This window comes from Anomalospiza imberbis, chromosome 20, assembly GCF_031753505.1.
Source record: "Anomalospiza imberbis isolate Cuckoo-Finch-1a 21T00152 chromosome 20, ASM3175350v1, whole genome shotgun sequence".
Taxonomy (NCBI): Eukaryota; Metazoa; Chordata; class Aves; order Passeriformes; family Viduidae; genus Anomalospiza; species Anomalospiza imberbis.
The window spans coordinates 5,040,498-5,067,681 of record NC_089700.1 but is presented as its reverse complement, the minus strand read 5'-3'; the positions used below and the strand labels follow the sequence as shown (position 1 = coordinate 5,067,681).

The 27,184-nt window shown below is 48.2% G+C and overlaps 2 protein-coding genes across 5 annotated transcripts; both read right to left on the bottom strand.

The window, feature by feature from the left end:
- Nucleotides 1–974: 974 nt before the first annotated feature.
- Nucleotides 975–15,864, bottom strand: ORAI2 (ORAI calcium release-activated calcium modulator 2). 4 transcript variants are annotated; one of them, XM_068210235.1, is made up of 4 exons: nt 14,429–15,864; nt 11,968–12,013; nt 8,858–9,098; nt 975–3,472 (listed from the first exon to the last, which is right to left on the bottom strand). In XM_068210235.1, the coding sequence occupies exons 3-4, from the start codon at nt 9,083–9,085 to the stop codon at nt 2,927–2,929; spliced, it is 774 nt and encodes a 257-aa protein (XP_068066336.1). In that variant the 5' UTR covers nt 9,086–9,098; nt 11,968–12,013; nt 14,429–15,864; the 3' UTR covers nt 975–2,926. The 4 variants fall into 4 exon arrangements, with proteins under 4 accessions (XP_068066336.1, XP_068066335.1, XP_068066337.1 ...); XM_068210234.1 differs by lacking the exon at nt 14,429–15,864 and adding an exon at nt 13,782–13,941; XM_068210236.1 differs by lacking the exon at nt 14,429–15,864 and adding an exon at nt 13,228–13,309.
- A 734-nt stretch (nt 15,865–16,598) lies between these two features.
- PRKRIP1 (PRKR interacting protein 1) lies at nt 16,599–25,092 on the bottom strand. The gene is made up of 6 exons (XM_068210238.1): nt 24,935–25,092; nt 23,673–23,751; nt 22,193–22,293; nt 21,355–21,440; nt 19,611–19,678; nt 16,599–17,338 (listed from the first exon to the last, which is right to left on the bottom strand). Exons 1-6 carry the CDS (start codon nt 25,052–25,054, stop codon nt 17,223–17,225), a joined length of 570 nt encoding a protein of 189 aa, XP_068066339.1. The 5' UTR covers nt 25,055–25,092; the 3' UTR covers nt 16,599–17,222.
- Nucleotides 25,093–27,184: the final 2,092 nt, after the last annotated feature.

Sequence of the window (27,184 nt, the reverse complement as noted above, 5' to 3'; positions counted from 1 at the left end):
GAGAAACCCAGATGTGACACAGAGAGCTGGGAGCCCTGTTGGGACAGCAGTGACAGTGTGGAAAGGCTGGCTTGACTGATGGGAATCCTGCTGAGAACCACGGGGGCGGCAGCAGCAGGAGAAAGGAAGATTTTCTGGTGCTGTAGCACAGAAACACCCAGCTGGACAAGTACAACATCCCTACTCCTTCCTTCATGGATGAACTCCCATGCCTGGTACTACAGGTAACATTTCTGCAACACAAGTCTGGACCCAACAGTGGTGAAATGTAAATAAATTGCAGGAGAGGCAGGAGCAAGAAAAGCAGGTGCTGTTGTTGGGAAGGGAGAGGAGTTACAGCATGAAGGTGGATGGGTAACCTTGAGAATCAAAGAGCAAAAATACCCCCATGAGCTTCTCATGGAAGGGAGAACTCAGTGCCCAGAGAGACACAAGAAACAGAGCTGCAAGCAAAGACAGGGAAGCATGTTTTCACTCTGTTTTAGGAGCATTTGCCCTTGGAACACCATCCCAAAGCATACCTCAGACTCACCCCTGGAGTAAGGTGGTCCCACTCCAGTCACAGATGCACTGACTTGAGAATGACCTTGAATGCAATCCCACCCAAGCCTGAACGAGTTATTCTACAAAATCAAAGCAGTTTCTGCTGCTTTTCTCAATTTTCCTAAGTCCATTACATTTGAAAAAAATTAAATTAACGATCTGGCGGTTTCCAGACAAGCTGCATTGCTTTTGCAGCACTGTATGCACAGAGGGAAGCTTTTAAAAAAGATATTGCAAAAATGGTGCAATACTTTCCTTGAGAGCCTTCTGAGCCCCTCAGCACACAAGGTCCTACTATTACTGATGTTAAAGGAGAGTGCAAAGTACAGAGGAGAGATTCATCCCATCTGGTCTGGCTCTGGCCTCTCAACAGAAATTCTGTTGGTAGAGGAGCTGACACGTGTAGCACTTGGCAGAAAACTCAACTCTGATTCTGTTGTATAAACCTTTTAATTTTTATTATGGTAAAAAGAGGAGGGAGAAAGGGCAGAGTCCTGGGGAGTTCCTATGATTTCACGACCACCCCACTTCCTGGAGGACACTCCTTGTTTTTTGCATATGCACATGAGTACAGATTGGTCATTTAGCACGCAAAGACTATTTTCTTTGCTGCACATCAGCCAATATGGTACATGCCAACTGCAGCAAGAACAGCAGATGAAAGCCACAGACACAGTGCTAAGCAACTTGTTCAGCAATGCTCACATTCCCAAGTAAACAAGAGAGATGGGAAGTGGTTTCCCAAAGCCCTTGACAGAGAGGAATATTGGGACAGTCTCACCCTGCTGCCCTGGGGTTTGTGTGCACACTCCCTTCTGGGAAGCTGTCACGTATTACACTGCCTCAAATCCCAGTGGAATAAGGGTCCAGAGTTAAATAGAACATTATAAACATCCTTAATGATTTCAGAAACCTATAAGGCCTCAGAGACTCTGAAACTGCAGTTTTGGAGTGCAGAGGAGGAAACTAGCACAGGATCAGGGCCAAGAAAATGTGCTTATGCTTCTTGCAGCCCTGTGTGTCAGAAAGCCTGACTTTCCCTTAAAAGAGCTGATGATTGCAAAACACTCTTTTCTCTCCACAAACTTACCGAAATTAATAAAACCGGGTGGTTTTTTGTACACCAGTTTTCACCCACGAGGATGCTATGGAATTTACAAGCTTCCCTTGCTAAGCAACACAGACATGCAAGTGTCATTGTCTCAGCTGCTGAAAAAAGAAATGAGCTCAAAGGAAAGGGATAGCTCTTTAATGGCACACAGCATTCCTGCCAGATCCAGCTCAATCAGGCTCACCAGGACTGCTCCAGTTTCCACCAGAGGAGTCGTCTGCTTTGGTGGAGGGAGAAGGAAGCATTCATTTCTGACAGAAAAATGCTACAGCCAATTAAAAAAAAAGAAAAAAAAACCAAACACCTAAATGATGAAATAACACAGGACTGGGCTTGTTCTCTCCAGCAAACCAGGCAAAAGGCATTGCAGCAATGCACAAATGAAGAAGATACTGGCAGATTTCTACAATACTTGCTGTCACTCCTTTACCTCCTTGAAACTTGCTTTGTTAGTCCTTCAAAGTCTTGTCTCATTAAATTCCCTGTCACTGTTTCGTTTCAAGAATGTCCTTGTTAAATCTAAAACACCTGTAAGCCTTCCCTGGGCACTCCTGCCTCTTACTGGGAAAAAACACGATCTTGGCACTTACTCAACCTAAGGTGACAGATGCCACTGAAGAAAGCACGAGAGAACTTCCCAGCCTCCTGCAATTCAGAATTCTACATCCCAAGCTGTAAAAATATAGTAAAGAACAGCAAGAAAAGAACATAAAAGCTAAGGCTGTTTTCTTTCTGGTTATGTATTTACAGAATACTTGCTTTGGAACAATGGTGATCAACATTCTCAGTTTCTGTTGTGCTTTCCTGGATGTCCTTGAGTCAGCTGCAGGTACCCACATTAATCAGCTCTGCTCTAGGAACGAGCTGCCAGTTAATTGTGGCTGCACTGACAGCCAGGGAGTTCTAACATGTAAGACAGGTCCTACACACACACACATACACAGAGGCTTCTGGGACAGCCGATGCAGTTTCATTTTTGGCAATGGAATATTGCATTTGTAAAAAATACAGATTTTTGGCTACCAATGTTAAGGTAGATAAAGTTTTGACCTTGAACACCATGGCAGTGTCAACTTAAGTACCAAGTGTGTGGGACCAGAACCAGGGCAGAGCCCCCAGCATGTGGAACAGCACAAGAACCCACAACTAGAAATGGCAGGCAAGTAGCATTTACAGATTTAAGCCTCAAGAAAATCCATCCTTGGTGTGTCTCACCAAGCAGTAGACCAGGTATTTTGCTCTCAGCCCTGGCTGAGCTGTGTGCAGGCTCTGTCACACCACCTGCATGCCTCTGTCATGCCCATCTAGCTGCACTTTCAGTTTGTGGAGCTCCTCGATCTCCCGGTTGTGCCGCTCCGTTTTGTGCCGCACCAAGGAGCGGTAGAAGTGGATGGTGAAGACGACAAAAATCAGACCCACAGGGACCATGATGATGGTGGACACCAGTGCTGACTGCCACCCCGCGTGGCTGCTGGGCTTCTCCACGTTGGTGGTCTCGTTTTTCAGGATGGAGCCCACTGGCAGGAATTTTATCCAGCACAGGAGCACGACTTCGGCAAGGAAAAGGAGGATTCCCAGGACGGTGGAGAAGCCCCAGGCCAGCTCGATGTAGGGGTGCATGCGCTCGTGTGGGGACTCGCTGATGGAGTTCAGGTTGTGGATGTTGCTCACAGCCTCCACGTTGGGCAGGATGCAGGTGCTGATGAGGAGGGCGAAGAGGTGAACGGCCACCAGCACCGTCGTGCAGGCGCTGAAGGCGATCAGCAGCATCTGGGGGTACTTGTACTGCACCTCCAGCTGCACCTCAACCATGGCGACCTGGGGAAGGAACAAAGAGCTTGTCAACACCTGCTGGCTTTCCTCTTTTCAAGGCTTTCAGCCAGGAAAGCATCTTGATTCAGGAAGAACAACTAAGGTCAAGTACACACTCCAGAGCTTTTTTGTAATGGCAGCCCAGAAAGATCACTGCTGTCACCCACGAGGACACACCCACCGCCTGTGCTGTGGCCCTTCTGAGACTGTGGTTTTCTCAAACAACACGTCTCCACCACGAGCCACAGGAACTGCCCCAAACCAGGCACACAACAGAAGGAGCTCATTAGACACCGTGGGGCTGAGAGGCAGCCAACAGCCTGCTATAATCCACCATCACACCCTCTAGTGCCACTCCTTCCTTGTGCTGCAGCACAGGAAGTTTCAACTTCAGGCATGCAAAGAAAAGCAAAGCCAAGCAGCTCCTCTGGCCAGTGGCCAGCCAGGTTTCACTACCCACCATGGGAAGCACACAAGCTACTTTACAGCTTAAGTTAGCCCATAGTTAAAATAACTGCCTTCTACTCTCAGAACAGTTTACATTTGCTTTTATTACAAATATGCCCAGATAAATAACTTTTAAGTTATTTATATCCTCAAATTTCTCCCTGGAGAGGTAATAACTCAGTGATACACCCAGCAGAAGTGGACAGCTACCGGCCTGTGGGTGTGCTCAGCAACTCAGGAGTCTGCTTCTCAAAACAAGAGCTATCACACAGCAGGTCTCTAAAGCTATTTTTACTTTAATCAAATAAAGCTTAAGCAGAATATGTGCAAGAGAGCAGGAGGCTCTTTTGAGAACAGAACTGGAGTCCTGTTAACTGGTTTAGCTTAAAAACTTTTACAATTGAGCTACCTGTGAAGCAAACCAGTACTTCTGTGTGGTGGCATCCCTGAAAGGACAGCACAAACTTTCTGCTAAGAAAAGACACAAAAGCAGTGGACAAGATTATCAAACATTTCTCTCTAGCAGCTGGCTTGCATCTGTAGCTCCTCTTCATGATTTGTACAGAAGTTAACTTTCTTGGCAGCAAGGAAAACCTCTGGTGATCCCAGCTGACCTGCTGCTCCAGCACAGCACAGCTTGCTGGAAAGAAGCCCCTCTGAAGAACATCATGAGAAGGCAAAGTTTCAAATCTGCACTTGATTCTGGGACAGAGAAGGATTTTGCAGAACTGACTCATTATTATGTTATCCAGACTTCACATGAGACTCCCTGAGCAGCCATTTCAGGCTCTGTATAATCACCTGCACCACTTGCTCTGGCATTACTTGTTCATAATATTATTTAGGCACTGGAAGATTAGGGATATGCTCATGTTGTCCCTGCTGGAAGCCCTGAAAAGGATTAAAGGGAATGGAAACCATCTGGTATGACTGCTGCCTTACCTATATTTGCTCTAAAACCCATCAGATCACAGTCAAGTCTGAACACATTTACCAGCAAGCAAGATACAACATGTGTGGAAAATGGTCAATCTCTCCAAGTCTGGATTTTATAGCTACATCAACTATTTAAGACATTAAAGACACCGAAATTACTGTGACAGTTCTTGGGCATTTCCAGCCTTCTGTTCTGATCATGAACATGACAGGATTTTACCTTTGTTTTTATTAGCTCCTGGTTGCAGTTTACAGTAGTAAACAGTACAGTAGTTCTTGCTGTATAGCAGAGAAAATCCTAACACAGGACTGGCTTCACTATCAATTGCAAGGTCAATTTAAACAGAACAGATTTCACGTTGCCTTGTGTATGTCCTCTTTGCAGTTCCCCTTATATTGATTTGAGAGGGAGGAGATCAGACTTATTCTCTGCTTCACTGTACAATGAATTTGTACAGCACTGTGGTTGCCAGTCACGCCCCATCAGCCAGGAGAACCTGCAGGTACATTGTTCATTATGGGGTGCTGTAATACCCAGAGACACAGCTGAATGGGAATTGTACCTGCATGTCCAATTTATAGCTTTATATTAAAGCTGAAAGCCTGGCTGATGTCAACATATCAATTTCTGCTTGTTATCCTTCACATGAGCAGCACTTTTCAGCTAATTGGATGTTTCCTCCCAGACTAACCTATTCCCCAGGGCGAGCTTCAGCTGTGCAATGTGATGAATTTTTAACACCGACTGATGGCTCAGTAAGAGGTATTTCAGTGAAAAACACCAACAATCCAGATGGGGCAGCAAGGCAGAAAAACAGTTCATTTAACCCAAACAAGTACTGAAAAGGTGAGTGAGCTCTTACTGCTATACCCAGCACAGGCTGTCATGTCATTCCCTGACCGGGATAAGAGAAAGAGGACAAGCTGACATAACCCATTTAAAAAATCATTAAATAAGCTGTCTAGCCTGTAAAACTATTAATATGTCATGTTTGATACAATTATACTCTTCCATGTAACAGTCCCCTTTATTTTAACCTCTTCCCAGAAGCAACTTTGCAAGGCTGAGCTCTCTGCCAAGTCATAGAATATTTCAACACAGGCTTAATTTTAAGCTTGAGAATTTTAAGTTTAAGCTGAACTCCAGAAATTACAGGATCAAGGGCTCAAAACACTTTAGAATTAAACTGTAGTTAAATTACATGAAATGATGGTGGGGTTTAGACCAGTATAGCTCAGACTGTCCACAACAAGGATGTTCTTCCTTTTGAGAAATTTAGACCAAGACAAATAAATCAAGCAAAAGGATGACAAATGCCTTAACATAAACCATGACACATTCACACAGATGGTTTGGCAGACTGTAAAAACAACCACTCCAGTAGATCTGTCAGGGTTTTTGTTTTGTTTTGGTTTTTTTTTTTTTTTGAATCAAACACATATCCTGTAGCAATTGGATAAGTATTGAGAAGATGGATTAGCAGTAATAGCTCTTATTTCCATCAGGAAAATTATTAAGGAGGTTTCTTAAGCTCCCTCTAAATTTCCTTTATTTGCAGCCTCCTTGGGGCAGATGCAGCTGCCCTACAGCCCACCTCCAAGCAGACCTGGCACTGGAATGACCCACATCCTCCTGACCTGCCCCAGTGCTCTGCCAGAAATACCAGAGATGGTAACAAGGAAGATTTGCATTATTCTGCAGCCTGTCCAGACGGAGCTGGATCAGAGCCATGCCCTGTTGATTAAATATCTATCAGCCCACAATAATTTCAACCAATATGGAGCTAGCTTGCATCAAACACACCGACAGGGAAGTAAATAAAGCAATAGCCAAGCCCTGGATGACATTTGTTTACGCAGTCAAATGCACTCGAGTCTTTGGGGAAACTGTTTAATAGAATCACGGAATTGTTCAGACTGGAAAACACCTTTAATATCACAGAATCCAACCATTACACCAGCACTGCCAAGTCTACCACTAAACCATGTCCTTAAGTGCCACGTCTACATATATTTATCTCTAAATAACTTCTCTTCTTTCATCAATAGCCAAAGAGGTGCTCTTATTAGAGAGTAAACATCCGTCTACTAAACTCCTGCATACCTGTGGAGAAATAACCCAGGAGGAACAAACACCTCAGCTTTCCAATCAGCTGGGGAAAAAGCTTGCTAATAAAGAGAATTCCTTATTGCGAGAGATTTTATTTTTTAGTTACTGATTTCAGGTCTATTTCTTATGTTAGGCTGGTGAGCATAATTAACACTACTTATACCTGTGTATATTCAACTGCACTTTAAAGAGTTCACAGAAAATGTAAAACCAGTGGTTAATTTTGTGTGTTTGGCAAGGACTTTCAGTAACTTTCTGCTGTAAGAGCTGAGAAAGCGTGGTTTGTTTTCAGAGATGTGGTTCAGCTCTGCAGTGTGGGTGGGCTGCAAGCCCCTGAGTCCCAGTGGTGCCAGTGACAGCACACCCCAGCAGGGACACCTTGTGGGACCACGCCGATGGATCAGTCCCGAACAGTACAAAATGTTAATTTAATAATCGTGTTGAAGACAACAGTCACAACAGAACTCCAGTAACCAGAGGCACACAGGGCATGCACGCGAGAGGCTTTTTAGAGTAAGAAAATTCCTGCATGAGAGAAGTCTGCAGGGGAGCACCCAGCTTTCTCCAAAAGAGGAGGGACCTTCTGCCCCTGCAGCACACAAGTTTGGTTACAAACCAACACAGACCTTGTGGAAAGCTTTTAAGAGCATCTTTTGCACACAGCCAGTGAGTGGAGAGCAATGACAAAGCAATTGAGCACCCTGTCTCCACTCCAGCCTGCTCCCACTGAAACCCCCGCCTGCAGCTTTCCAGCTTCTTTGGGTGACCAACTTCATCATCCCAGGCTGTTGTAATGTCATGGATGATTCATGGTCTGAGGGGCTGGGGGAGGAAAAAGCAGCGGAAGAAGCTAAAATAAAACAAGAAAGGCGATCTGGAAAGTTCCCGAGATCTGTCTTTCCCTCCCAGCTTCTGAGCTGCGGGACGAAACATCTTCACATCATGTCCCACGCCACCCAGGCGCTGCCCTCTGCCCCTCTGCCAACAGACCTCGGGAGCAGCCAGGCCTGCCCACTTCCTGAACAGGAAACCTCCCCCAAACTGGTTTCAATTCTCACTCACAGTAAGCAAAAGCTGAGGGGACATAAAGGGGCTCACACTGACATGGTAGTGTTTTAATACACAGCTCAGACAGGCCTGAGCACTGGACCACTGACTGTCTCAGTTTTGTTTATTTGCTCACCCCTGACATGGTTCTGACCTATGCAAATCACTCCCAAATAACACCCAAGTGCTGCACAGCAGAAAGCAAGCACCAGGGATTAGTTCCAATAGGCAGCACTGACAAAAATACACCAGGTTTGGCTTCCTGCAGGCTGCAGAGCCCTCTGACACCAGGTCTGAGGCTCAGGGCCTCTTCTCACACCTCAGTGGTAGAACACGATCTCCCTGATCACGCTATGCAAACTTCACTTTGACAGACTGTGACCCAACCTCCACCTTATTTTAGACACCGTGACCTGAGAAAACACGCAGAGAAATTAAAATAACGTTCAGGACCACAGCAACCACAGGGACCTGAAAGTGCTCCACACCCAAGAGCAGCCTTGCATGAGGGCAGCCAGCACCGGACAGCCTCGGGGCCAAAGGAGCTCCTGGATTGTTTAGCAATGCTGCTGGAGCCCTTAGGATCACTAGCAGGTAGGGGATTAGTATTTTTAAAGGGCTGATTTGGGAGTGTGTGGTTGGCTGTTAGACAGCTCATGTATCCCTGCTGCAGTGAGAGAGCCAGCCTCAATCTTTGCAGCAGCAGCCAAACAGAAGACCCCAGGCAGATGCCTCCTGTCTCTTCAGGAAACAACTCCCTGCTTCTTCCCAGGAGGAAAACACTGATGAATAGTTCATTTGAGGCAACCCAAAAACCTTCACAATTCAAAAAGCTGTAAAACACACATTACCATTGCAAATCCAGAGAGCAGAGCAGAGGTTCTGCTGGAGGCTTTCAGTTTGGCTCGGCTCAGGTACAGCTTTCTCCAGGAAAGGGCTTGCACGGAGTGGTGGTTGGATGTGACCAATTCCAGGTAGCTGCGCCGGACCCAGTCCCGATAATCCATGCCCTTTGTGCCAGGCTCGGAGCAGCAAGCAGGGGTGGAAGGATCCACCGGAACGTTTAATTCAGAACTCATGATGAGAGAAATGCTGAGGGAACAAAACAGTCATGCTCAAGATGGGGTGGTAGACAGGATGAGCATTAACTACTGGAAACGCTGCAGTTGAATAAAGTTGCCCTTAGTCAGTGGAAAATGATGGACTAAATAACATCACACTTGGAATTCAGAACTGAGAAAGGACCATCCAGAATTGCCAAAAATGACAACGAGAACTAGGAAAAATTACAAAGGTACACCCGGGAAGTATTCCAGCAGGAATTAATGAAGGCTGCACACCACCTGGATTTTCATTTCAGAGCAGGCACCTCAACTTTGCCCTTTAATTCTTTCTCGCTTATAAAAATTTGTTTTACATAAATACACTTCACCCCCATCTTATCTTTGTTTTGATTTGACAGTTCATTTCCCAGTGCATCACAGGCTGGCTCCAAACGCACCTCCTTAAGAGTATCAAACACCAGTTGAGGGAGTCACTTTTTGCTCCTTCCTCGGAAACCATTCCTCCTGGGTTGCAATGTGGGGTGTAACCAAACTGGGTATTCTATTCCCATCTACATTAATCCTGATGAACTGTTAATGGCCGCTTGCAGGAGCTGCAAGGTGCACACCCGACCCCCCAGGCTGCAAGCTGGGTATTAGATAAGGGAAGGAGGCAAACCCTGCATGGCAGGGTGGTGTTTCATTGTTTTCACAAATTGCTTAACTCAGCCGTGATAGTTACACCCAGCCCAGGGGATCATCCCTGCCAATGGGCCATAATGGCTCAAGGGCACCAATGGGCAGCTGTAAGGGCCATAAAGGGCTCCCCAGAATATCCCGTGACTCATAGGATCACATCATTCCATTGTGAAATTCCTCGCTCTGGGGGAGGTGCTGAACCTTTCTGCCTGAATCTGACCGTATGTAATCTGGGCAGTCTGTGGACATGAACACCACCACCCCTGGACATCCAGGGGAGGACCCGAACTGCCACAGGAGAACCAGACCATCCACAGGACCACTGCTTTTGAGAGGACTGCAACCATCACTTCAACAGCACTGCAAACACTGCTTAATCAGACTGCAACAACCACCCTGACCAACACGGGCCAGGTTGTACTCTGACTCTGTGGGTTTAAGCCACTTTTTCTGTATAATTCCATCTACTACAATCTTTCTATTAAATTGTAACTCCGACCTGAAGTCTGTCTCAAGGTATTTGTGTGGGGGTTAATGTCTTCCCTGGTTTATTTTCAAACCAGCACAGCAGTTTTTCTCAGTTCAACCACTGCTAATCAAAGCTCAGTTTAGATGGGCACAGTTCTCCCCCAAAAATCAGAGAGATGAACACTGTGTAGGGTTAACAAATGAATTTCCCAAGCTTTTGCAGTGGGAAGTTAAATTTCCTGAGCTGCTCACACTCCATTTATCAGCCACATCTGACTAAGAATCCTGTTCCCTTACTTCCACCAGTGGCTCTGAGCAGAGGGCAAGGAAAAGGCAATTCCAAGGGGGAAAGCAAGCTGCTTCCAGGAAATTCCATCATCTTCAGATTCAAGGGATTACACTGAGAGATGCATGAAAGCAGCAAGAATACTTGAGGTGGTGGAAACTACAGCACCATGCCCCCACGTTGCTGCCAAATGGCTCTGGTGATCCCCAGACACAAGACAACATCCATGGAACGTTTTTTGCAAAAATGTCTCAACTCTGACAGACATCTGAAACTAACTCGGCCTTCAAAAGAATGGAAACCACGATTCCTTGTTTAATCCTCTCACTCACTGAGCACTGCGGTGGTGGCAGACAGAGACACCAGAGCTGCACCTTCTGGCTATAAAACACTCACCAGCTCCCAGGAGGAGGAGATGCTGCCCACAGTCACACCTGGTGTGGCACTAATTAGTCCCAGCACCACCTCTCAAGGTCTCAAGCACCTTTCAGCCTGCCTGTGTCCCCTCAACTCCCCAAGATCCGGGGCCACATAGGGACAGCTAATAAAGCCATGGCTGCTGGGAGACTTGGAGAAGTGGCAAACATCAAAAGGACATCAACTGCCCACAACTCTGAATGCTGCTACTAAAAGGGAAGGAAGCTGTTTCAGGCACAATAACAAAAAATAGCAAATAAAGCACTGCAGGTCCAAGATTGTTCCTCCTGAACATGGGGGGGCTTTCAGGTTCCAGTCTCCTCAGACATAACAATGATGGCAGCACAGGATGATTCCTGGGCAGGTTTTGACAAGGCCATTATTACAATCCCTGGAACACTCCAGGAAGGCTTCTGACCTGCTCAGGAATTTTCAAAATATTTAAAAGTAACAAAAAAAAAAAAAAAAACCACCAACCCCAAACAATAAACAAAAAAGAAAGGCCCACTAGAATATTCATGCCATAATAAAAACAAGAAGAGAAACAATAACAGGGACAAACCTTCCTGCTTAATCTGTGTTTCCAGAACAGGCAGGAATCACCTATTTTGCAGAATAAAAAAGCCTTCTGGGAGGATTGGAGGAAGAAACAATCTGTGAGCAGCAAAATTATGAAGCTGTTTCCTGTGACAACATCCTGTGTGGATCCTGCAATGTATAGCGTGGAGTGAATTCACTCCCTTTGTCCCCAGCTGGGAGAGTGATGGCCTCTACTCTGCCATTTAATTTCATAAAATACTTAGGAACTTTGACCCCTGGGACAAATTCCATTAAAAAGACAAATGAATTATGAGGTTACAGAGAGAGGGCAAGAGAACCCAATCACATCTGCTTCTTCCCTTAGAAAAATAAGCTAAAAATACCACAAGGCTGAATTTTTCTCTCTGGAGCAGCTCAAGAGATGTTCTCAAATAAGTAAACAGCTTCAGAATGAAATCCATAAACACAAATGTAACCCAAACAAGCAGTGCCAGGAAGTCAAACTCACCTTGCTGGCTATGGACATGGAGGGACTGGGTGGAGGGCTCCAAGGGCTGAAACACAAGACCGAAGAAGCATTTTACATGCACTGTTGCTGGAGCAGATTTACTCTGGAAATACTTTTCAGTCTGTCATCTTCATCAGGGGAGGCTTATTCCAGAGATTTCACCTTCCTGCCTTGCAAAGTTAAAGTTTTAGGATACTTGTTCTTACAGAAATAACTATCCTACAGGTTTTGACTGCACACGACTGTTGAGTTCTGGATGGGGAATGAGGAATTCTCCAGGAGACCTTTTCCTCAGGCAGCCCTGGCAAAGTCCATCCCAGCTGTGTCTTCACTCCCACTGCACCACTGACATCTGACCCCACTTCATCTTGCACTGGGAGACAGAAAGCTCTCTGTGATTGCTCCCTTATGTGGATTTTCTTAACCTGCCAAATGCACTCCTTTGGAAAAGGAAAAGCCTTTGCCTCCTCCCATCTCCGTGTGGGGATTTCTCCCCAGCTGGGAATGAAGCCGACACCACCGGGGCCGAGCAGAGCGGGTCCCCCTCCCACCCCTGCCGTGCTCAGTCACCCACACTGCAGCGCTGGCAGCTCCTCTGCCTGGTGTCGGGCTGCCAGCTCCCTCCTCAGTCCCAGGTTTCTGCCCCACACCCCTAGACTGATCAGTGGGTTTGTGCCAGTCCCTTTCTTTCCCGTCTAACATTGTTCAAGGTCCTGCAGGCCACGGCTAAGCCAAATCCCAAGCCCTGTTACTCCGGATGAGCTCAAGCCTTTTGCCACGTCTTTGCCATGGGAAACCCCTTCCTATGTTCTCTTCTGGCTTGGGACTCCTCCAAGCAGCCCTCCTGGGGTGTCAGAGTACCCAGGCAGGGTGCGAACACCCCACAGCTGTGACCATCCTTGTGGCAGCAGGGGATCACCTCCCAGGCAGGAGGTGACCCCCTGGTCCCACCGCCGCAGCTGGGATCCTCCTCACAGGGCACCTCCTTCCCAGCCACCCGCAGCACACCCTGGGCGGGAGGCGATCCCACACTGCGAGGATCTCCCCTCCAACAGCAGCCTCAGACAGGGGATCTCTCAAGCTAGGATGAGTCCCACTCCCAGCGAGGACCTTTCCCTCTAAAGACAATCTGGACAGAGGATCTTTCCTCGGCAGGACACAACCTCCTGCCACTGCATCCTGATCCAGCATCCCAAGGATCCTCCACAACTCCTCAGGCAGGATGGGACCCAACCCCTCGATCCCGTCTTCTAAAAGCACCCTGGGCCAGGGTCTTTCCTGCACCGTATGCTGGAGGTGTCTCCCCTGCAGCACTCCATCGAGAGCATCCCTGTCCGGATACATCCCGCGGGAGCTGGCCTGCCTTCTGCAGCCCACGGCACCTCCGAAGCACCGCCGGACAGGACGGGACCCCCTCCTCTGCCCAGGGCGGAGCCTTCCATTCACCCCCCTCCCTCCAGGTGCAGGGGATTGCCCCCAGCTATGCAGGATGAGGCGCACACATCCCGCCACCACCATCCCGGCACGGGACTGCCCCTGGCCGGGCAGGACGAGGCGCGTCCCCCCCACACCGCCCCGGGCAGGGGAATCCCTGTTCAGGCAGGACAAAAACAACTCCCCCCAGCACCCCGGGCAGGACGAGCCCCCCCCTCCCGGAGCCCCGCGGGCAGGAGGTGCTCCCACCTCTGCAGGACGAGCCCGCCACTCCCCAGACACGCCTGAGGGGAAGCCGCCCGCTGCCCCGGAGCGCGGGCCCCGCTGGGGATGAGCCCCCTGCGGGCGGGATGCGGCCCCGGGGGCGGGCCGTGTCTCACCGCGCTGCTGTCCGGGGGCCGTGGCGGGAGCCCCGGGAGAAGGACCGGGAGTGGAGCGGGAGCGGGAGCCGGAGCGGGATCGGGAGCCGGAGCCGCCTCCGCCGCTGCCACGGCAACGCCGGGCACCGGCCACGTGACCCGCAGGAAACGGGGGGGGCAGCCTCGCCACGCCCCCGCACGTGACCGCTCGCTCATTGGCCCGCGGTCGGGCTGGCCACGCCCCCTCAGCGGCGGGGCGGGGCCTGCGGACGCGACCCCCGCCCTGCCGCAGCCCGCACCCCCCGCCCCGCCCGGGGAACCGGGGCCGCGCTCGCCCCCTGCGCCCACCGGAGAGCCCTTTGGGGGGCCCGGGCTTTCCCGAAATGGGGATGGACTCAGCGCTTACAGGGGAAAGGGCATCCCCCCGGCACGGAGCCGTTCCCGCAGCGCTCGGGGGTCCCGCTCTGAGCATGCATCTGTAGGGGTAAAAAGCGTCTGCGGCTCCCTCAAATCGCAGTCGGGCTGAAATCCACCCACTGGTAAAGATGTTAGTGGGTCTGGACCTTGCGTTATCTCTAAATCTTGCCACAGAGAAGGTATTGGTGCAATGGGATGCAAATGTGCTTTTATTACAATTATTAATTATACAGCAAAAAGTCGCCACTTACATAAGTCAAAAGGCAGCGCTGCTCTGCCTCCGCCGGGCTGAACCTCCTCCGGCTGAGCACAGGCTCCCTGCGAATCCCGACTGCTATGTCCCTGCACTCCTCCGCTATTGACTCAGCAGGAAATCCTGTATAAACCCATCAAAAGGATAGGGACAGCCTTATGGGAAAGAGAGGGAGTTCCTTCCCTGGAAATGAGATAAAGAAAATGCTGAAAGGCAGCACAATGGGTCAGCTTTATTACGGGGTAATCCCATCTTCCTGAATTCCATTCTGCCTGGGGGAGGGAACAAAGGAAAACAGTTCTTAAAAACCTAATAAAGAGACAGATACATGTTATCCTGAGTGTGCTTTTCACCTCTGAGAGCAGGAATACCCCTGCGCGGTTTCAGCACAAACACTGCTGTCTCTTAGGCTCCCACATTTGCACAAACACGTGTACTGAGCAACTTTAGCCCTTGAGGGTTAATCTCCATCAGAGAAAGGAGAGGGACTCCTCCAGAAAAGAACTCAGAGCACGAATTTAGTGTAAGCAGGTCAAACTCCTTGGCAGTTTCAAGCCTGTAAGTTATTACTGCTTTCTTGGTGCCCTATTTGGAAGAGCAATCAGTTGTAGAGCTGTTCCTGATTTTACTATGCACAGAAGCACTTCCCCTTTTCTACTCCATGGATTAGGTTCTCCCCGTTTTGAGGTCACATAGTATTTGCATTTTATTCTAAATGAAGAAACATCCCTTGAAACCTCCTTTTGAAGTGCTTTGTATTCTCAACGAGCTCGTACTGCCATGAACAACCACAACAGAGTGTTTATGGGAATTCACAGCTACACCTACCAAATGCAGCTCCTACTGCTACACTCAGCCACCCCGGCGAGACAGAGCGTGAGGCAGATGCCACCTTTACCAACATGCTCTCTTTGCTGTTTATGGATTTCAAACTCAGCATTCCCAGAAAACACAGCATGAATAATTCAGCGCGGGCATCTTAGGGAGGCAGGATGAGGCCACACAACCTCAATTTGTTCAATCACCAAGACAAACTCGAGTTCACCTTCCTCATGGCTGAGGGAAGCGTGTCCTCACTCAGCAGCATCTGCTCTGCTCACTGCAGAGCAGCACTTACTCAGCTCAAAGGCCTGACAAGCTCAGAGGCAGAACATCTTTATTTGTGAAACTCTCGGTTCTTCTCCGCCCATAAAAAACCCTCACGTTTTTGTGGCTCATCCTACAACACAGTATCCACAGGGTTTGCCTGCCCTAAGGGGGATTCATGTGAAGCAATGCTCATAACTGATCTCTCCACAGGGAAAATGGATCCTGCATCTGAATGAAATGCTGCCACAACCTGCAGCATCTGCCCCTGTGGAGATTGAGCAGAAAACAGTTCCATGCAGATCTCTAACCTGGGGGGCAATGGGGATATGGATCTGGCAGGTCAGAAGTTATCCAGCTCTAAAGCCCTCAGATATGTACAGGGGAACTAAACACAAACATCACTTGCACTTGGTCACATCTGCTTCCCAGCCACCATGGTAATACCATGGAGAAGCCATTACATAAAGCCAGCTCAAACAAAATGCAGGATTTCTGGCAGCAATATTCAACAAAGGCAAAATCTAAAAAGAGATTCTCCCTTTTTACTGTTTTTGCTTAAAATAATTTGGCACTAACCAAGGCTTGAGAAGAAGTAGCACCGCATTCTGGATGCAAGGCTCTGGGATGAGCATGTCTGAAAGCCAGCAGGCACTTCTAATTAAAGATACACTGAAGAGACAAAAACCAGAGTTACAAGTAAAACCACCACTGCATATGCTTTAAGCACCAATAAGTAAATATATAGAGAGATGTTATGATTCCTACCAAGGAATCCAAGGTGCAAAGCAGAGCGCTCAAGCAGAGAGAAAGGGAGGTGTCATCACAGGAATCTGAGCACAAACAAAATGATTCCATTCCAAGCCTTTCTGCCACAGGATTCGGAGGCTTTACACACTATCTTTGGGAAAAGGTATTGTTCCAATTCAAAAGCAAAAAGTAGGTGACATGCAGCTAACACCTTTTTCCATATTTTCATGTGTGCCACATCACTTGATCTCTTTGTCCCTTCCTGCAGCACTGCAGCATCTCTTTATTTTACTGAAATCCTCTTCCAAAAAGAAAAATAGAAGACAGAACAATCCAACACATCCCTTTTATTAATTTAGAAAACATGGAAGAAAAGCAATAGGGAAAGTTTTAGCATTAAAAAAGGGATCCAGATTAAAAATCTATAGAACTTGTCTACCAACATAAATGGATTTCTTTGGGTTAGAGATGACCCCATACAAAACCCCAAATGCAGAACACTCACAGTGCAGGAGAGTCTGGCTACAGACCACTTTTCTACTTCAGGTTAAACTCTTCCCCTAGATTCATGTATCCCACTGCTACCAGCTTCAAGATAAGTAGAATACGTAGCCTTCACAGTAATATTTCCCTTAAATGGTAATAGTTATGTTTTAGCTTTCAGACAGAAAAACACTCTGGGCCATTTTAGAAAGAACTCTAGGGTCATAGAGACTTATGGCTGACTCTTTAGAGCAAACTTAGAGCAGACTGCACAGCAGTTATACAAGCAATTAAGAAAAAAATCTCTTATTTGGCATTTCTCTATCATTTTCTCTCAGGCCTGTGACGTGAAGGCCATGCCCCGTTAAGCAGATGTAACGTACGCCAATGGGTTCTGCTTGGCTGAGATGAAAGACTTTCATGCTCCTGAATATAAAGCAATGAACAGTGTTTCCAGCTGTCCCTGGAAGGCCTCATCCTCTTCCCATCACAAAACTCGGCTCTTCAGCATCATCTTCCTTCTCCTCCTCCTCCTTGCTATCCTCTTCATCATCCTCGCTGCTGCCTTGCTCTTGGGATTGCCCAGGTTCTACAAACACAAACAGGATGAATGGATGAGGTGTTCCCAGCTGGGTTCCTTGTCAAGCATTTCACAGAAAAACACTCTCAGTTGCTCAGCAAATGTGGATTAGGTCAGGCTAATTAGCACGGATGGGTAACACATTCCCCTGTGTCTTCCTTGTTAAGCATCTCACAACTAAGCAGTCCCAGATACTCAGGGAACACAATCAGGTTCTATTAATTCCACCGAGTGATGAGGAGCTCAGAATATCAAATTCTCCCCTGGGGAATTCCCTTACCTCCAACATTACCAAGTCCATCATTAAACAAGTCCACCTCCTCCTAACAGAGACAGTGAAACACTAAGGTGATAGATTATCTTATTCCAATCTCACCTCTGCAGTCTGGGATGAACTTTGAAGGATCACACAGAGCACTGGGAAGCCACAGGCAAGACTCAGTATATTCCTACAAGCTATCCAAGTTCACAGAAACTCCACGAGGTGCCATAAACTTTTACAGACTGTTTGCTATACTGTCAGTACAGGAACTCAGTAAGATATGCCTAAGGTTAACAAGGGTCACAGAGAACTTGTGCAGTCTGTTAAAAAAACCAGAAAACATTTACTAGAAATTAAATAATCGGTAATAAAAATGAGGTATGGCATAAAGTGGAACCTGAATCCAAGAGCCATTTTTCTGCTCTCTCCTGTTCCTCAGGCCCAGTCACACTCTGTGTCCTGACCAGTTCATGCGGGATTTAGGCTCAGTGGTCTGATGCCACCGCGTGGTGAAGTGCTGAACTTTGAGCAATTATTGGGAGTTTGTTCATTAATGCAACTTCAACAGCTGACCTCATTCAGTGCCAACCCTTATTCCTAATGCTTTTACTACAACAAAGATGAAACATGGAAATTCAGAGGTTTGATTTATTCATTCATAAAGGAAGACAAATGTTTGCCTGCTATATCCAACAAATACACTTTAATCAATTTGAAAAAACCTCTCAGATTACAACCTAGAGCACACAAAACTAAGAAAAGGCTGTTGCCAGTTGACTAAAAATGGCTAAGAGGGACTTCTCTCTACCCTGATATTATTATTTTACATAGAGAACCACAGACTGCAGAGTTAAGAACTGTTACAAACAACAGGGAGTTTGGATTCTGTCTTTCAGGAATTTGTGCCAAACAAAACCACTCCTGCCCCACAACTGGTACAGGGCAATCCCATCCCACAGTGCCAGTCCCTGATCCAGCTCTCCTCTCTCCCAGCCACTCCCTAAGGGATAGGTATTCTGTTTGTTCACTCAAAATGAACAAATGTTGACTCATACTTAAATTCTCCTCCCAGTTACAATTCATACATGAGTAGCTTAAAAAAAAAATAACAAGACCAAAACAAAACACCCAAAAAAATCACTCTGCTACATTCACTTGCTGTCACAAGTAAAATTAACCTAACAATTTGTCCTCCCATGTTTACATGGAAGGCTGGCAATGGTTCAGCTGAAACAGATCCAATTCTGAAAAGCAAAGCACAAATAAGGTAGAACTGTCAGACAAGCCACTGTTCCAGCAGAATTACCAGAAACTGCTGTAACTTTAAGATTAATCATTTGTGTGCTAATTCACAAGGGACAACTATTTGAAAGAGTAAGCCAAAATATACTCACTAAAAAGAAGCAACAAGTATGCAAAAGTTTGCTCAAAACGTTACACTGACATTACTGAACATTAATTTTCAAGAGAGAAATTAATGTTGCAGGAGAACAGAGGCAGTCAGGTTTTTCACCTTTATTTCTATGAAATAAACTAGTCCTGTGGAACAGATGGTACCAAGGTGGCTCAATTTCTTACACACAAAATTATAACTCAGTTTCTTGCTGCCCAAGCTGTGTATTTTTTCCACCTGTTTTCCCATACGCATTCAAAATATACTTTTAAAAAGCACAGCCTTTAACAATCCTGCCTTTCTGAGCAGCTGAAGTTCTGAATGTGCAGTTTATCAGAATAGCTGGGGCAAAACATCCACAAACTCAGATTCCAGAGTTTGCTGTCCAAAATTCCCCCTAATAAATGGAAAATATTCACAAACAGCCAAGTTATTTGTAAGATTAAATCTCAACATAGATGGCTTTCAAAGAGGATTTTGAAACATCAGCTAAAATAACAAGCTTAAGGCTCAGGCTTTAATCCATGTATTGAGAAAGCTTGGGATGGGGGGTGGAACAAAGCCTTCTAAGCTTCAATGAGGGAACAGAACCAAGTCCTGAGAAAAGTAAACTAAATTTCACTGACCTTTTTCCTGCTTCTTTTGTTCAAGTTTATTTTTCTTAGCTTGCAGTTTCTTCTCTTTTAACTTCTGGCTATAAAGCAAAAAAGAAAGACTTTATGGCAAATCAAATGTTGTAAAGCTTCTGCAGGTTCATACATTGATAAAGGACATATTACAGACATCTTGGAAAAGCTGATTTCAGAAGAGAAGTTCAATTTAAATTTGGCCTCAACTGAAAATTCGGCAAGAGTAAACCTAGCACATGATCAAGAGAAACTTTTCTACCTTATTTTCAGATTAATGGATTTTTAAAAAGCCTTTCATGACTCCACTGCAACCAGAACTATGATACACAAGAATCTCCAAGAACACAGATGGAACAAAAATGAAACTGCCCCCACATTTTATCTACCTAGGCTAATAAACACAAAGAGAAAATGGTGTTAAAACCCAGACTGAAGAAACTGAACACTGGGGAAAAATCACCAGTAATATATACTTCAACTGAAGAAAACAAAAATAGTGCAGTATGCTCTGACCTTCCTCTTTGGCTGTACCTTCTCAGGATGTCAGGCCCTAGGAGTAGCACTGGGGGTAAGAGGGAATTTCAATTCATACAACCCAGCTCTCTTTGCCCAGCAAAGGCAACCTTGCAAGTTAATGGCAGATCCAGGCAGGGCAGCCTGGCATTGACATGCTCCTCTCTCAACAGCATAACTGAGTTCTCTTGACACAGAGAGCCAGGAACTGTACCTGTTGGGTCAGGACGGAGAAGGGTGGCGAGGGAAATCAGAGGGGCTCCTGCAGGGCAAAGCCACACCATTAGAGCATAGCAGGGGGACAAGGAGGTGGTGGTGTTTAGGCAGCATCTGCTGTTGGAACAGTTGTTCTCCATCTCAGCCAGGGAAGAGGCAGCAGGCCAGATCTGACTTGCTGGCCATCTGTTGGCCCACATTAAATTAAACTAAGATGGCAACAGTGTTTCTGTTGTGCACTTTTGTGTTAACATGGCAGTGAGCCACTTTGCACAGGCCTTTCCACAGCAACTCTCAGCCACAGCATGCAAAGCAGCAAGGGAGAGGCTGCTCAGGATCAGACCCTGGCAAAGAGCAGAGGCTCGATTCCCTGCTTTTTCTGAAACCTATGCTGGACACAGGGAATGGGATTTAAATTCTTGTGTCACTGCACTACAGTGCTCAGGCTATTTCTTGAGTGAATCAATCTTGTAACTGTAACTGTTTAATTTTGTCTAAAATTTAAGAGGAAGACGGATTTAATATTTTTTTAGTATTTCCACCTAACTTACTAGACTTGGCCTGCCAGACATTTCAATGGGGTAGGCAGAAGCACCCTACCCATGAAGGGGCACCCAGTTTTGCATTGAAACTGCTTGGTATCAAATGATTCAGACATAAACTTAAGCCAGATACAGACACAAACCTTTCCTGACACTGTTAAAACAAATATTTAGCAAGGTATGTTGCAGTCAAGACCAACCACAGTGTCAGCAAAAGCAGCTCAACCAGTCCAAAGTTATCCTGCAAGCAATGGCACGGAAAAGAAACCACCCCAGCAAAGCCTGTCAGGCTTACAGCTACCTTTGGAAACCAAACATTGACATTGACAAATTTAATTTCCACAGCCAGACTTCCCAGCTGATAGATGCAGACACAAAATGACAGTGTTTATGCAGAGCATGCAGCTACAGATGAGGCACAGGGAGTGAGGGTTTCCATGTCAAGCCTCCTGGGAAAAATCTGCCCTTACCGCTTCCTTCTGCGTTTTGCTGTTTGCTCTTCTGCAATCATCTTATTCCTCTCCAGTTTCTTCTGGAATTCCTCATCTAGTCTTTGCTGTAATTGATCACATGTCATACTTTCGTCACAATCTAAATTAAAATACTTATTTTAAAAGTCATGCCCTTTTAGGGAGAAGTCTTTTAGCAAAATACAGAAGGGAGCTCTGCCAGATTTTGTCTGGCTTCTTTATGCAAAGCCACGTTCCCAGGAAGGGCTCCTGTACAGACAGCATTTTTAACCTGCAACCTGAGCCAAACATTGAAACCTTCTGAGGGAGGAATCCTCACCAGAGTAAATGAGGGAGGTTGGGCTTCTGCCCTAATTTACATTTCCATAAAAAACAAATGAATAACTGGAGACACAAACATTAACATACGGACTCATCTCGGCCAGGAGAGAGTATATCAATAGTGTTTTCTGAAAGAGGGGTCGTTCTACTCCGTCAGGACTTAAACATCTGAACCCTGTGCACAGGCACTCACTTTGTTTCTGTCGGTGCAAGGCAGTGTTATCAGGGATTTCTAGCTTTTAAAGCATTTTCAAGTCAGCCTGAGAACACACACACTCCCATGAGGCCTTACAGCGTGCTAGGACCCCAGGGAACACAGAAGATGGAGCACGTCTGACACAAAGCACAAATGTTTCAGTACTGACACAGACACCACGGATCACACACTCCTACAGACTCCTCTGACAAGGGGTGGCTCAGAACGGAATTATTTGTACATGACTTTCAAAGAAAACACAGATTTACAAAGAACAACAAACAGCTGGGGAAGGGGGGAGTTATAAAGAGCTGTTCTGACCTTCTCAGCCATGGCATCCATGAAATCTTGCCTCTGGTACTCTCGCCGACGGAGATGCCGGTACACGTGGAACTCCCCGCTCCCAGCCCCAGCACTGGAACCTGCAACAAGGAAGAGTTCAGTCTGCTAGGAAAGGAGGTAAACAGATGCTCACAAATCACTACAGCTGGATGCTGAGGGATACAGAAAAGGGCACTGTCAGATGAAAATCTACCGACAGCACATGGAGTGTGTCACCATTTTAAACTCAGCTCACAAGCAAAAGCCAGAGTGAGCTGCAAACCCACACACTTCTGGGTCACTGCAGGGCCTACAACTGCCCCCCTGGAGAGCCCACCCTTAGCTGCACATCAAGGCAGACACAGAACTGGAGACGAAGTACACTCCCCAGTCTCTTACAGGCAGAGGTGAGCTACAATACCCTGCTGATGCTGCTTCCAACTAATTTTCAGCATTTCTCAAACACAAAATAAAGGCCAACAGAAAGGTCATAAAAGGTGATATTGTACTTTCCCATGCAAGACAGAGCCACTGACAGTTTTCAACTGTTTCTTCATAAATTAAATCCCTACAGGTGTCTTGTCCTGGCATCAGCCTGCATGCTGAAGCCTTGCAGGAGCTTTAAGCATTGTGCTCCACTCTCTTCCCCTATCTCCCAAGCCCTTTCTCAAGGGAAAGCACAGCCTCAAAGAAGACACCTAATTAAAACCCAGCAGCTGGGACTGCAACAGAGGTGGTCTTGATACCAACAGAGTCCCAGCATGTCAGGTACTCCCAGAAAAACAAGACAATTCACTCAAGCACACAGCAAAGCTATTTGAAAAAGCCATGGGAGAATTCCAATAAGCAGATTTTATTCAGAAGTGTATAAAAACTTGAGTCCAAGATCAATTATTCTGAAATAAGAACAAGTAAACCTCTAGAAAGGATGGAGGTCTCAAACAAAGAACTTCTACATGCAGCCAGTTTATGCCACAGCTACTACATTTAATGCCTGCAGGTAGAAGTGTACACAGAGTACTCGGGTCAGGGTCCTGGCACAGCTGCCAGCTCCCTACCTGAGCACACACAAACACACCTGCTGCATGTGCCTGCTTCTCACAGCCTGAGACGCTGACTCAAAGCAGTCAAAAGAAGGACTTCACACTGCCAATCTTCCAGAGCACTCTCAGATCCATGGAGAGGACAGATTTACTCATCATCATTTACTTGTCATCAGCAGAGCAGCAGCTTATTGCACTGCAGGCAGCCCACGTGCTGCAGTGCCATAGGCTTTGTTCTCTCTGCATTCTGACAGCCAGCAGAAAAGTGGAACCAGAGAGCCAAATAAAACTTGAGAAATCAACTCTCAAAGCATGTTTCACACCTCTTTTCTCCAGCAAAATGAGCAGCAGAAAACCACCTCTGTCCTTCCCTGCTAAACATTTCTCTAAGTTAACTGTGGCTGACACCAGAGTTATCTGAAGAACAGAATCTTTACCCATGACATCTCTAACGAACTCCGGGGGAGGTCGTGGTGCCCATTCATTCAGTTTTTCAGGAATTGGTACAGTCTTTTCCTGCAAGAACAAACCAAGCAGCCATCAGTATCTTCCAGGAGCAAAGTCTGCAATTTTAACACATTGTTGAAAGGCGGGATACGTCTGACAACAGCCTCTTCCACCAACTGACAGATCTCAGGAGAACAGCTGCAGCAATTTCTTCATGCACAGGAAGCAGGAGCAGGCAGAAGAGGAGAATCAGAAGGGATCCTCTCTGTCCCTCACATTCAGGCCTGCAGGTCAACAAACCCCAGGAGGATTAGGAGTGTCTGTGCCTCTTTTCAGCACGGGAGCTAGAAGGAAGCATGTCAGCACCTCCAAGCACTCGCAGGAACTGAGCATAATTCCAGTACCAGTAGTCTGGGAAACGATGAAAGGTGTTTGAGCACCTTCCATGCCAGAGCTAGAGGACAGGGAACAGCAGGGGAGGGAGAACACATGGTGCAAGGTCAGAGGAAGAACGTTGTGCAGGAAAGTCTCAGCCTTCTCCAGCACTCACAGAGAGGGGGGTGAGAGTCTCCTCCTGGCAAAAACCTCCTCAGGAAAGGATCAAAACACCCAGTTAGAGGACCAGGGTCATGCCCCCGCACATTAATAGCGGTGGATAAAGGAAAGACCAGCGGGCAGAGCACTGAGGGGCCCCTGGGTTCCCAGAGAAGCGTCTCTCTCCTCACAGCATCCCAAAACCGACAGGTCCTTCTCCCCTCACAGCAGTACAGTGTGTGGGGGGGTCGGTCCCTCTCCCCTTGGGGACCCGGCAAGGAGGAGGGGGCGTGTGTCGATCCCGCCATGGAATCGCGAAGGAAAAGGAGGGGTTGGTTGGATGGTCCCTCTCTCCTCACAGACCCCGGGGAAGGGGTGTCGGTTCCTCTTCCCTCACGGACACGGAGAGGAGAGAGGGGAGGTTGGTCCCTCTCCCCTCACGGACCTCGGAGGAGGAGAAAGGGGGTGTTAGTCCCTCTTCTCTCACAGAGCCAGAGGTGGCTCCTTCTCCCCTCACAGACACCGAGAGGGTCTCAGTGTCCCTCTCACCTCACAGACCCCGAGGGTGGGGGGCTCGGTGTCCCTCTGCCCTCACAGACCCAGGGGATGGGGTGGGGGGCTCGGTGTCCCTCTCCCCTCACGGACCCCGTGGGGGGGGGGTCTTGGCGTCCCTCTCCTCTCCCGCCGCCCCGCGCCGTGCCCCGGCGGGTGCCCTCACCGGGTTCCTCATGAGGCGCTCGAGGCGGAGGCGCTGCTCCTCGGCCGCGCTCCTGGGGATGACGAGCGGCTGCGGCTCCTTGCGGGGCCGGGGCGGCCGCGGGGCCGAGGGCGCCGCCATGTTCCGGCCCTGGCCGCGCCCCGCCCCCCGTGACGTCAGGGCGCGCGACGCGGGCGGCCCCGTCATGGCGGGTGCGGTGAGGGCCGGGCAGGGGCGGGGGTGTGTGAGGGACCGCCGTGCGAGGGACCGCAGCGCCAGCAGAGCCGCGGGATCGCGTCCGTGAAGGGAGAGGGACACCGAGGAAACACCTCTGGGGTCATCGAACCCAACTTCTGCCCTATCACCACCCTGTCAGCCAGAGCACTGAGTGCTCCAAGTCGTTTCTTTGAACAGCTCCATGGACGATGACTCCACCACCGCACTGCGCAGCCTGTGCCAATATCTAATCACCCTTTCTGTGAAGAAATTCCCCCTCCTAATGTCTGGTCTCTGCAGCCTGGACGGAGGCTGAAGGCAGAGTCGCCAGGCTGTATGGTTGGAAGGGTGCTCTGTAGATCACCCAGCCCAGCCCCCCTGGCAAGGCAGGTGACACCGGAGTCCGGGTATGTTTGGAATGTCTCCAGACAGGGAGACTCCACCGCCTTCCTGGGCAGCTTGTCCCAGTGCTCTGCCACCCTCACTGGGATTCTTTGAAGGCAGAGTCACAGGACAGTGGTTCAGGTTGGAAAGGACCACTGGGGTCACCCAGTCCATCCCCCTGCTCCAGCACGGTCCCCTGAGCATGGCACTCAGGGCTGTGTGCAGAGGGCTTCTGGGGGACACCCCACACCCTCTCCCTGCAGCCTGTGCCAGTGGTTGATCACCCACACAGGGAAGAAGTTCTTCCTCAGAGAATCATAGGATGGTTTGGGTTGGAAGGGACCTTAAAGATCTTCCTATTCCAACCCCCTGATGCGAGCAGGAATGCCACCCACTAAACCAGGCTACTCAGAGCTCTGTCCTACCTGGCCTTGGACATTTCCAGGGATGCAGCAAAGATTTTCTGGGCTATCTGTGCCAGAGCAGCACCACCTTCACAGCAAAGAATTTAATCCTAATATCTCATCTAAACCCACTCTTTCAGTTTGAAGCAGTTCCCCCATTTGTCACTACAAATTTGTGTTCAAAGTCCTTCTGCATCTTTCTGTCCATTTGGGTACTGCAAGGCCACAGTTAGGTCACCCCGAAGCCTTCTCTTTTCCAGGCTGAGCAATCCCAGTTCTCTCAGCCTTTCCTTGTAGGAGAGGTGCTCCACTCCTCCAATCATCTGATTTCTCTTCTCTGGGCTCGCTCCATCAGGCCCCTGTCTCATTTTTGGGTGGAACTGCCTGTGCTCCAGTGTAAAATTGGAACCCTTTAGTGCAATACAACACTCCAGCCTCTCATCCCATGGCTCAGCACCACTGAGGAGGGCCTGGCTCCAGCCTCTGACACCCTCAGACACTCATAAACTCAGATGCAACTTGTTCCCTGCACCACTCCTCCCGTGTCCCAGCTGCAGCCGTGCCTCCTGCTCCTGCCCAAGCTGTGTTTGCTGAGCTCTGCTGTCCCCTGTCCCCTCACGCACGTTCTCAGGGCTGCAGTCTGTCCCCAGCAGGCCGCGTTAGCAAGGCAGCTCCGGCATCTGCCGCGCTCTGTCCAGCAGAGCCTGAGCAGCATGAAAATTCAGTGTGTTTGTCACCAGCGCCCTCAGCCCTGCCAAATCCCTTCCCTGTGAGGGTGTAAGCGATACAGCACTTCCTGGTGCCCCTGTGGCAGGCTGCCTGCGCCATCTGTTCGTGTCACTTTGGTCATTAACCAGCGCGGCCCGCGGGCTTTGTGTGCTGACAGGGATGAAGGGCAGCACCGCTCCCCACAGCATGGCCCTGCCCTGTGGGCAGGTAGCAGGGGGGATGCTGTGCTGTTTGCATCCATAGTCACACCTGGGATTTGCAGGAACAGCGCCTGGATGAGCTGAGGGCTGGTACACCCAAATACACGCTTGCCTGACGGAGCTGGAGGAAGCCATGGTGGGGAAGAGGAGCCAGAGCTGGCTGCAGTACAGGCCTCCACTGCAAGCCAAATTTCATTTCAAGTCGCTGTGGCCCTACAGAAATGGCATGGCATGTGCTGGGGCTGTGTGTGCGTCACAGAATTAGCCACTAAAGGTCAGCTGCAATGGAAGAGGGGCATAAGGCTTTGTGCAGTTTATGGGGATAAGCCAGAGCCGGG